General features: G+C 37.7%; 1 protein-coding gene across 1 annotated transcript in view; it reads left to right on the forward strand.

Annotated features, from left to right (window-relative positions):
• Window positions 1–997: 997 nt before the first annotated feature.
• The window catches only part of LOC103810521 (putative N-acetylated-alpha-linked acidic dipeptidase), a 15,586-nt gene continuing 5,288 nt past the window's right edge, over window positions 998–11,295 (forward strand). The window contains exons 1-8 of the mRNA XM_009083424.1: window positions 998–1,083; window positions 3,464–3,562; window positions 5,131–5,216; window positions 6,216–6,335; window positions 7,701–7,783; window positions 8,079–8,142; window positions 8,660–8,727; window positions 10,714–10,805. Coding sequence (XP_009081672.1) covers window positions 3,468–3,562; window positions 5,131–5,216; window positions 6,216–6,335; window positions 7,701–7,783; window positions 8,079–8,142; window positions 8,660–8,727; window positions 10,714–10,805 — 608 coding nt within the window. The 5' untranslated portion in view covers window positions 998–1,083; window positions 3,464–3,467. The remainder of the gene's footprint in view (window positions 1,084–3,463; window positions 3,563–5,130; window positions 5,217–6,215; window positions 6,336–7,700; window positions 7,784–8,078; window positions 8,143–8,659; window positions 8,728–10,713; window positions 10,806–11,295) is intronic.

The following is an 11,295-nucleotide window of genomic DNA, read 5'->3' on the forward strand; positions in this document are numbered from 1 at the left end:
GGGGTATGGGGGATGATCTTTTCCTTGGAACAAAACACTTTTTTCTTGTCTTTGTTGCTCAAAAGAGGCAGCTTTGGGTTTCATGTCAGTAGGCCACTTCCATAAATGGGGCATGAGAGAAAGTGAGGAGATGTTAGGGGGAACCACTCACCTCTGTTCATCACCTTCACCTTACGCTTCCTCAACTTCTTGAGCTCTGCCCAAGCTGTTTCATTTATCATCTAAACCAGATCATTTTGACTGCAATTCATGAAGAACCATTCATGCTAGCACTTGAGCCAGCATATCTGAGGGAGGTAGTCACCTCAAGAAAAGTAGTCTCTAAGTGATGGCTCTAGCCAGCAGAACTTGAGCTGGAAGGAGATACATCTTCAGAACAGCAGCATGACAGAGCAGACCATGGGGATGACTTCTGGTTCTTCATGGTAGAGCCAGTGATGCCACAGATTTCCCTCAGAGCGGGTTCCTGTGAGTGTTGTATTAAGGAGGAAACTATTCTTTTCCTGATATGCTTTTGTCCACATTGTGAAAATTAAGATTCTCATTTGTAAAAAACCCCCATGATTTGTATTTGAGCTCTGTCAGAAGAAAACCTAGGTTTCATTTTTGTCACAAAGACAGCAAAACAGAATATTCAGTAGTCCAGTGTTTAATATTTTATCTCCATCTCTTATCAACTGGCAAAATTTTTTTTAGTTCCCAGCTCAGTGTTCCAAGCATCAGACTGTAGGCTCCCTCTTTACTCTTGTTCTTTATCTGTGGCTTAGGCTGATCTTCTTTCCCAGCCAGCTTTAAATGGATGACTGCAGACACTGTCCAGGAGCATTCATTAGTGTCTCTCTGAAAACATGTTGTTAAAGCACAAAGAATGAAATTTCTTAAAAGATGCCAGCCCAGCTTCCAGGAAAGTGAAATGATTATCCCTGACCCCAGAGTACAGATTCCTTCTGAGAGTTGTAAATATGAAATTATCTGTCTTTTGCTTCCAGAATATACCTACCGATTAGACAAAGCCAATGGTGTAGGTCTCCCAAAAATTCCAGTTCATCCTATTGGCTATCATGATGCTGAGTCATTACTGCGGTAAGTGTATGGGAACCCTGAGGAATTTTAAGCAGACTGCTTTTTGAAAGCTACATGAGTGAAAAGGGGAAAGAGACTTTTGCACTGTGCTTCTCTTGTAGCTGTTGAAAAAATGTTTGTTTCTCATTAGGTTCTCTGTAGGAGGTAAATGTGTAATCTATTGCTACAAATCAGATACATGTAGAGTGATCTGAAAAGGACCATTTGTAATATATCATGGTCAGTCCAGTATACTGGAGTTACAAAGTACCTCTCAGTTTGAATAAAGACAAATATTTTTGCAGCCGGAATGATACCTGTCTTGTGAAAAAGACCACAAATGAAGTCATTCATTTGTCCAGGAAAGTACTTGCCGTGAATGTTTGATGGGACAGTATCTGTACTGTCCTCTATTTAATGAAGGTGTCTGCTTTCTCTAATTAAGTGCTTTATGTGCTTTAGATATGAAATGATGGTAGTAAACTAGTATAAGGACACTGAGTATAATAGGGGATTTAATAGACATCTACATGTAAGGAAGTGTGCTTACTAAGCAAGTGGCATGGAGACAGGCTACCAGCTTGCCATGGGACAGCATTAAAATTCATAATTGTTTTAACAAGCCAAATATGTTCTCTAAAAAAAGTAAGACTTGACTGAGTTGGCAAGTGAATCATTCCCCTAAAAAATGTAGCAGTAATCATCTGTATGAACGGTAGAGAAGGAGAGCAGGAAAGCCAGGGTTGGCAACAGTATGATAGATAAGCATTTTGGGCAATAAGTGAACATAATCTTGGCTATGTGTTTGTATAGGAATTTTACACCTAAATCACATGAGCAATCATTCTGCTCTGTCTGATGCTGCTGCTTGAACACTGAGTCAAGAAAAAAAAAAATCTGATGACTTGAACACTGAGTCAAGAAAAAAAAGATAATCTTGGTTCTCTATGCAAATTACCCTGAAGTACTGAAGCTATATATTTTGATGTGAGACAGGATTTTACTGTCTTTGGTGTTTCTGCATACTTGATGTTCATTAACACTGTTCTAATGGTTTTCCTGTTTCCTGCCAAAATTTTATGGACTAATATATCTCCAGACTTACTTGAACACTGAGTCAAGAAAAAAAAGATAATCTTGGTTCTCTATGCAAATTACCCTGAAGTACTGAAGCTATATATTTTGATGTGAGACAGGATTTTACTGTCTTTGGTGTTTCTGCATACTTGATGTTCATTAACACTGTTCTAATGGTTTTCCTGTTTCCTGCCAAAATTTTATGGACTAATATATCTCCAGACTTTATTTCCTTTAAACTTTACAGTCATCACGGTTATCAGGATAACTGTTCATAATGATAAAGGTATAAGTAAAAAAAAACTCTTGTCCATTGCCAACTAGTAGTGGCAGAGCAGATTAATATGTGTCAATATGATGTAGCTAGATATTTCTCTTCGATAACTTGTAAATAATTCTAGAATTTATTTTTAATAATTAAGAATGACATCTAAATCCTTTCAAAATACTGGGTCCTTGTTTTTGCATTTGTCTTGAGAAGTCCTAGCTTCTTGTTATTTCTGCTATCATATTTTTATATGAAAAATTTGCAAAGGAATTGTAGACATGCTGAAGTGTTCTGTGGAATAAGGCTTGACTGAAGTATGCATTTACAATTAAAGACATGCTTTCATTTACAATAAATATATTTTGCTTCCTAAGAAGGATCTAGCACACTTTTTATGGTTTTTTTTTGTGGGTTTTTTTTTGTTTGTTTCTTACGAGTTCATGTCAGAAATATAAGTCCTTTAGGTGAATAGGTCTGGGTGATTGTGGTCCACTGAATTACTGCATTTCCAGTTGTGTTAGCAAGAAAAATGTTATGACAATGGAACAAGAAAAGGCGACGTGGAGTGATCATGTTTCTCCAATTTTAGACATCTTCAACACACATTAACTCTGTCTATGCTACCATATTAAGCAGAGTCCAGGGACAGGCACTGGAAGACAACCGCCTATGCTGTTATCTGTTAGAATGCCCCAAGTTTCTCTCTGCTATTTCAAATGCAAATGCTGTTCAAGGCACTAGAATGTTCCATGGACCATGTACAGTTTGTATGCAAAACCTTTGGAGGCCAACACTCTTTTCCAGGATAGTTGTAGGCCATTCCAAGCTGATCTCTCTGCCCAGTATTATTCCTCTGTGTTAATTTACTAGCATTAATGTAGCTAAAGCCCCAGATTATTCTCGTGCCAAAGCTCATAGTATAAATTGATTAAAACAAAGACCGTCACAGTCTTTTGTGCGTGCATGAGACCTAACAAAGTGGTTTCTGGTTCCTTATTTGTGTTTGGTGCTGTTTTAAGATGTCTATTACTAATACTGATTTTTTTTTCATTGTAGTAATATGGGAGGACATGCACCACCTGATAGTAGCTGGAAAGGAAATTTGAATGTGTCTTACAATGTTGGTCCTGGTTTCACAACACATTATTCTACAAGGTCAGTTTTGTTTCATAAGGAAAGTGTACTTGGTATCAGAGGAAAAACAGGTAGAGCAATAGAATTTGGCCAAAGATAGAGTAGTTGGGTTTATTTGCATAATTCCTTTGATTCTGACCATTTCCTTGGCTGAAATACACTCAGTGCAAAGTTTGAGTAGATTTACGTCTTGATTGGATGGATATGACTGACTTGCTCTAGTTTCCAGCTAGTCTTGAACTTTGACAAACTATTTGTTGAAACGGATTTTTTTTTGAGAACTGCATGTGTTTGCTTTCTTTTTTAAATTCATTTAAGTCTAGGTTCTTACCTATTGTGTTACATAAGACAGTCTTAACCTACAAGTCAAGTTTTCCAGAATAAAAGCTTAAACTACAATGTCATTTTTTTTGCTTCTGATTGTTTTTAAACCAAATTGGAATAAAAGCCTAAACTACAATGTCATTTTTATTGCTTCTGATTGTTTTTAAACCAAATTAGTAATTACAGCTTAGGACTAGAATTCAGGTGTTTCAGTATTGTCTGAGCTGTTGTACTGACTTCACATGAACTGTTTAACTTCATATGACTATTTCTTCATACTGAACTTCATATGAACCCTTGAGGATGAGTTGTTGCACTTCCAGCTGTGTTACAGATAAACAACTCTTGATGTTGTTGATAAAGTCTCTTGATGCAACTCAGGTTGCTGAACACAGGGTTGATAATACAGTGATATTTTTGTCATTGCTGAGCTTACACTGAGCCAAGGCCTTTTCTGCTTTTCGTACTGCTACACTGGCAAAGAGACTGGGGGTGCATGGGAGACTGGGAGGAGACACAGCCCGGACAGGTGACCTAAACTGACCATAGCATGTGACATCATGCTCAGTATATAAAGTGGGAGGAAGAAGGAGGGAGGGACATTTTGAGTGATGGTGTTTCTCTTCCCAGATCACCATTGTGATGGGGCTCTGCTCTGGTGAGCTGGCTGAACACCTGCCTGCCCATGGGAAGCACTGAACTAATTCCTTGTTTTGCTTTGGTTGTGTGTGGCTTTATTAAATTGTCTTTATCTCAACCCATTAGTTTTCTATATTTACTCTTTCATTTCTCTCCCCAATCCCACTGATGGGGGAGTGAGCAAGTGACTGTGTGGAGCTTAGTTGCTGGGGTTGAACCATGACATGGAGTCAGTTCTGATTTGCATCAGCCTCTAGAATATTAGAACTATTTACCTTTTTAACATTAGGTGTTTTTCTTTTTCCTTCACTCCTCCAAATTACAAAACTAGCAGCTAGCAAAACGTCTTTAAATTTGGAGTTCTGATCCTGTTTTCCATATAAATCTTACTAACAACAGAAACATTACATAGCTGTCAAGGGCTAAAAGCTGTTTTCATTTGCACGAGCATAAATCCAGAAAAAACCTATACTGAAATAAATTCAGATTTACTTCAGTTTGATTGAGGGAAAATTTGGCCAAAATGCTTTCCTTATCATTTGTGTTGTACATTTGGATAGGTGTCAAGAAGTTTTATTGTCTAATCTGGTGGATTTTCTCTTTGTATTTTCTTCCCAATACGCTAGAAAGGTGAGAATGCACATTCATAGCAACAATGAAATAAGAAGGATTTACAATGTGATTGGTACCATCAGAGGCACAGTGGAACCAGGTAAAATCATTTGTCTTCAGCATAATGTGAGCAAGCAGTGACCTCTACATGTGCTTCATAGTTACAAGGGAGACATGAGGAATATAGTTTTCTCTGAAATGTTGCACTACATGACCTTTGGTGTTGAAATATTTATTGCACCAGCATTCATATGGTTCAGGGTATGTCAGCACTTTCACTGTAAATACTGATTTTCAAGGGGGAGTCATAACCAAGACAGAAATATTTGTCTTCAGGCGAGTAACTTTGCAATTGAAAGAATATTCTTATGTGGATATTCTTCTCCACTAAACATGGAAATGGGTTTTGCATTCCATTTGAAGACGTATCCACCACGACTGACTTTCTGTCTGTCTTAGTATTTCTTGTAACCCATGTGATTTTATTCTGTAAAAAAGCAGATATATAGACATCCCTAGGATGACGATAACATCATTTGTCTTGGAACTGCAGCACTTTCCTTTTGCCTGAAACACAACTGTGAACCATATTATAGTAGCACAGAGATCTAGTTTGACATTGATCTTAAAAACACATCTCTCATGATTTGGACAACCCTTTTGATGACTGATGATATATATTCAGAGGAGTATTGCATTAAGCACACCTTAATGTTGTGAATTTGTGTGCTGTACAGGTATAATTAGTGGATCAGCTTTTCCATGAGACACACTATTTTAAAATATGGAAAGATGCTTCTGTCTTTGGATGAAAGCTACAGTATTTCTAATGATAGAAGTAACCCTAAAATTTAAGCATTCAAGAGTTTTTAACTCTTAGGGGATCCACTTACTGTGTTTGACAAATTCTTTAGCAATAACTGAAAGTACAGAAAAATGTCTTTGGAGATGTAAAATACCTTTGCCTTTCTATCATGTATATTATAAACTACTAATCACTCTTGCCTGGTACATACATGGAAAATCACTTCAAATTAACATCTCTATGGCAGGGAAAAAAAGCTTTTCCTATTTAAACCTCCAAAATTAATTTCTTTAGATAGATATGTCATCCTGGGAGGCCACCGCGACTCATGGGTATTTGGTGGCATTGATCCTCAGAGTGGGGCAGCTGTGGTACATGAGATTGTGAGGAGCTTTGGAAACCTGAAAAAGAAAGGTAATGTAATGAAGCAATAAAGCACATCAAAGTAACTGCTCTCAGCAGTGCCCATTGATTTCTCTGGGATTTAAACATATGCTTAAAATTAAACATTTGTATCTCACTGATGTCTCAAATAAACACACTGCTCAGCAGATGTTATCTAGTTCCAGTTACAACCTTGGTCTACGTGAGGTACTTCTGCTCAAGAGAGAGTACAGCTAAAGGGAAACAAAACACAAAATGGGGGCTGCTGAAATAAGCACATTTAGGTACAATTAATTGCTGTGTATTTGAGGCTAGTCACACTGGATGTTTCTATGGTCCTATAAAACCGATGCAATGGTGGACTGATAAAGGCTTCATCAGGGCAACACTGGGAACTTTCTCAGCACTTGACTGTGGCTTGGAGACAGACTCAAAAATAAATAAATGTCTGTGTAATGCAGAGAATGAGCTGTGCAAACATAGTAGGAGGTAATGGGTAAAAATACCTCATCCCTAGTTACATTAGAATAGGAACAAATGTCAACTGCACCAAGTTTCTGCTCCTGTCAGTGCGAGAGCTCTCTCCTTATCTGACATCCCACAGAAAGAAGCTCTAACATAACTCAAATACCATGCTAGAGAAGTGTTCTTTGCTACCCATTACACTTAAAACCTATTGACATGCAGTTTTCTTTCCATTTCCTCCCAGTTATTGGGTATCAGGGGAAACTGTCTTTGGAATGCAAACTGGAAAAAAAATAAAAGGGTAAAAAAGAAAGGGAGTGAAAGATGAAAAGCTTCCAGTAGCCTCAAAGAAAACTTGGGCTGAGATGGAGAGGCAGCACAATAGAGCCAGTTCCTTTTGGCCTGGGTTTAAATCAAATGCTGAACTTCAAGTGAAAGATTTTTCTTTTGAAGATGATCTGTCAAAGTTGCATGGAATTCCTTAGGTTTCAAAATCTGGCATTTGGAAGACAGGTCAAAGAAATTCAGTAATAGTTACGAAAACATGCCACTTTTCTGTCAAAACAGGCCCTGGTATACTAAACTGAAGTGCTAAATTGAACAGAGCAAAAAGAGTAGAAAAGCTTTCTTTTAAGAATTTGTGCACAAGCACGTTATTTTTTCTTGATCAGAGTTTTAAATTTTAGAAAATCATCTTACAATTGTAGTGAGAGACAAAAAGGAATACATTATTTGGCACAATATTGAAGTAGAAGCGAGATTGCTACAGTAATAAATCATTGTTAGATTAGGTTAGTGAAGAAGTTGGTGTTAAAGTTTCTTAAACACATCTCTTTTGCCACAGATTACAATAAAAATTGAGCCCCCCCAAAGACATTTGTTTTCACATTAGTTACTATGTAACAAGCAGCCTTTATTTATTCATTGCAGGATGGAGGCCAACGAGAACAGTGATATTTGCAAGCTGGGATGCAGAGGAATTTGGCTTGTTTGGATCAACAGAGTGGGCTGAGGTAAACCAGTGGTGTTCAAAAAGAAATTTGCATGGTTGCTGCTCTTTGAGAAATCTGTACTAGAAAGCAAAACTTCTTCCCTCCCTGCCTCCCTTCCCTCCCTCCCCCTCTCTTCCTTATGCATGCATTCTCTCTCTCTCTCTCTCTCTTAAGTTTCTTTTTGAACTGCCAAGAATATATGGCTCCTTGCAGTATATGATTTCTCTGAAACAGCTGTTTCTTATGTGAATGGGAAAATAGATCTGGGGGAGGGGGAAAAGGTTCATTGGCATTTTCTTCCTCTTCTTTCTCATAGGAAAATGCCAAAGTATTGCAAGCACGGGGAGTGGCTTATATCAATGCAGATTCGTCCATCGAAGGTACATGGTTTTGACCATGGTTTTTCCTGGTTTATAGGAATAGTGATGGTATGACTGGGAGGGATTTTGGCTTGGAGATACATGAGACCTTCAATGTGATAATTTTGTTGCATTAATTCAGAAGTGGACATGGGGAGAAACAGTGACCTAGAATCAAAGTATTCTTCAGGTATTCCTGTTGTTTCAGGGAAGAGGTACCTTATGATAGCTGCACTATTTGGGAAGTCATGGGGAGGGACAAGAAGTGTTGTACCCTTGAGTTCTATGACCACTCTTTAGAGTTGGCTTCACTTATGCATAATAATCATAGGGGCATAAGAAAAGCTTTTAGGAGTTGCTTCAAAAGCTGGGCTGTAATTCATCCTAACCAATGTAAATTCACTGATGAGGTCACAGGAAGACTTTTCTCAGCTTGCTCCTCATAAAGAGTGTAACTCTCTTACTAACAAATGATGGCATGAGGTTTGAGCTGAGTGGAACTTTCTTCTTCAAATGAATAGTTTTTCTTGTTTTTCAGGAAACTACACACTACGAGTGGATTGCACACCACTGATGTACAGTCTGGTGTACAGTCTGACTAAAGAGGTAATATAATTTGAAACTTTTAGCCAGCATGTTCAGTGCTCACTTATTCAATGGGGCTCTGTCTATAACATACAGTGTCAGATGTTTCTTTCTTTTCCGTCTGCATTACCCCTTTCAGGTCAGTAGCTAAGTAACTGGAGCTTTTTCCCAGGAGGGGCAAGGGGAATTCAAGCTTGTATGTTTAAATTATTGGCTGTTTAGGATTAGAGGATTTTTCTGCTCCTCCTGTGAAAGCATTCCTTCTCTAAGAACAAAAAAATTAAAAAAATGCTGTGAACCAGAGGACAGAAACAAGCACAAACCTGGCTGCCCATATCAACTACTAGGGTGCCTGTGGGAGACTCCGACTCCCTTTAGGCAGGGGAAGAAATTAGGCTTGCTACAGTGTTGTTTTTAGTGTCATGTGACAGGTTTGGTCAATGTGCTTAGCTTCAGTGTACCCAGTTATGGATTGGCTCTGACCACAATGGTTTCACACATCCTGTGTGGCACACAAAATTAAGAGGTAGGTAGGGACCTTACTGAGGTCCCTCAGTACTACTATTTAGCCTCACCATCTTAGATGTAAGATGTTCATTGCTTTCAGAGTGGTTCTTAGAGGCTGCCATTTAATTTCTGGGCTTTTTCTTTTGTTCAAATTTACCAAAGAATGAATATTTAATTAGTCTTTGTGTATGTTTTCTATATATATATCTAATGTACATTCAACTGCTGTATATATTCTATGAATGTACTATATCTGCCTTCATCTGCTCTGTATATTCAATCATCTGTCTTTTTCCAGGTTCAATAATTTATTCTAATCTCTTGGAAGCTGGCATTAGACTGGTACAAAAGCAAGGGCAGAAAATCAGTATAATAATTTTCTGGCAATTAAAGGACAACAAATAAAATGTAACTTTTAAAATTAGGTGTTCAGATAAAAAAAATTCTGTACTGAACTGCAGAAGTGCTGATCACCTGCAGTTCCCATGGTAACCTGTGCTAAGTGCAGGTGTTCAGAACTGTCAGAAAATCAGGTCAGCAGAGTCTCAGTTTGGACACCAAGAGTCATCGTTAAGGTGTTGACCTAAATACCAGTAAAAATGGTTGTGTAACCTTCTCTTGAGCTGGAAAGCAGCAACAAAGGCTGATGAATGCATGTAATCACAGCTTGTTGGTAGCTGATGCTAATCAGGAAACAGGTCCAGTGTGATCCCATCCAAAGTTAATCAGTCTTAATGCTGATAATGCTGTTCCATGATTGATTAGCTTCACTACCAAAAAGACAAACATATTAGTTTTATTTTGTTTCCTATTGTGCAGTCATTTTGAGATAGTAGATACAGCTATTAATAGTAGAATAGATATTGATAATCATAACTAGGGTAAAGATAATAAAACCTCAGCAGCTCATCAATATAAAGCAAAGATGAAAAAAAGCACCCACAGTGTTTAAGCTAGTAAAGTAGTCAGAGTGATAGGAATGAACTTTAGGATGGTCATGATTTGTTTACCAGCTTTTCCAGCTATGATGGCATAAACAACAGGTACCATACGCTTTGCCTTTCTAAGGTTGCTTCTGCATTCATAAACATAATTTTTGTGAACTAAAACAAGATAGAAACAGCTCCGAATTAAACCATGAAAAAAATAAATTTTCCTTCCAAAGTACAGCAAAACGTTTGGTTTTGTGAGGGATTTTTATGTTGAATATTTAAACTAAATGGCCAAAATTCTCATAAAGAAATATCAGAATGTAAATATTGAGTTGAAATGTTTTCCTTTCCTTGTGTTTTCTTCCATCTAAAATTACCTATTTTTTAGCAAATAAACTATTCCTTTGGAAAATGCTGTGCATTTGAAGTGTCAAAATGGAAATGCAGAAAGGTTGAGGGATGTAATACCGTGACTTAGTCATTGTCCTAAGCCATGGGCTTAGGGCAATGACAGGTTGTTTATTTGTTGCTTGTAACATTTAAAATTGTACCCTATGTCTTTTTCTAGATACCAAGTCCTGATGAGGGGTTTGAAGGAAAATCTCTTTATGAGAGCTGGTATAAAAAAAATCCATCAAGAGAATATAAAGAAGTCCCCAGGTCAGTGACAAAGGAAAATCAATGATACAAAGTTATTATAACTTGTAGAGTTTGGGTTTTAAAGAAGTATTAACTTGAAAAGCTGAGTGCTTAAAAGAAATGGTGTGATTCTCAGCTGGTATAAATTTCAGAGTTTTATTGATTGTAGCTGATACACTTTTGTACAACAGTTTTGTGACCCTGCCTTTGTAGATGAACAAGAGTCTTGATATACAAGAAGTGTTCATTTAGTTTATAACGATTTAGACAAATACGGGTAGTATGCACAAACTAGTGGCAGGCACACAAGGTGCTAACACAGTAGGTTTCCCTTGCACTTGCTTCCAGTCTTCTGGAAGGCCTCTGAGTTTTGGGGGTTGGGGAGCACACCAGACAGGATGTCACAACACTGTCCTTCAGATTTGCCAGGGGGCTTCTCAAATAGTGATTTTATTCCGTGAAACCACACTGGTACTGCTGTGATTTTTGTGAGCTTGAGATGGTGGAAGTT

Source organism: Acanthisitta chloris, unplaced genomic scaffold (assembly GCF_000695815.1).
Source record: "Acanthisitta chloris isolate BGI_N310 unplaced genomic scaffold, ASM69581v1 scaffold7581, whole genome shotgun sequence".
In the NCBI taxonomy this organism is placed as follows: Eukaryota; Metazoa; Chordata; class Aves; order Passeriformes; family Acanthisittidae; genus Acanthisitta; species Acanthisitta chloris.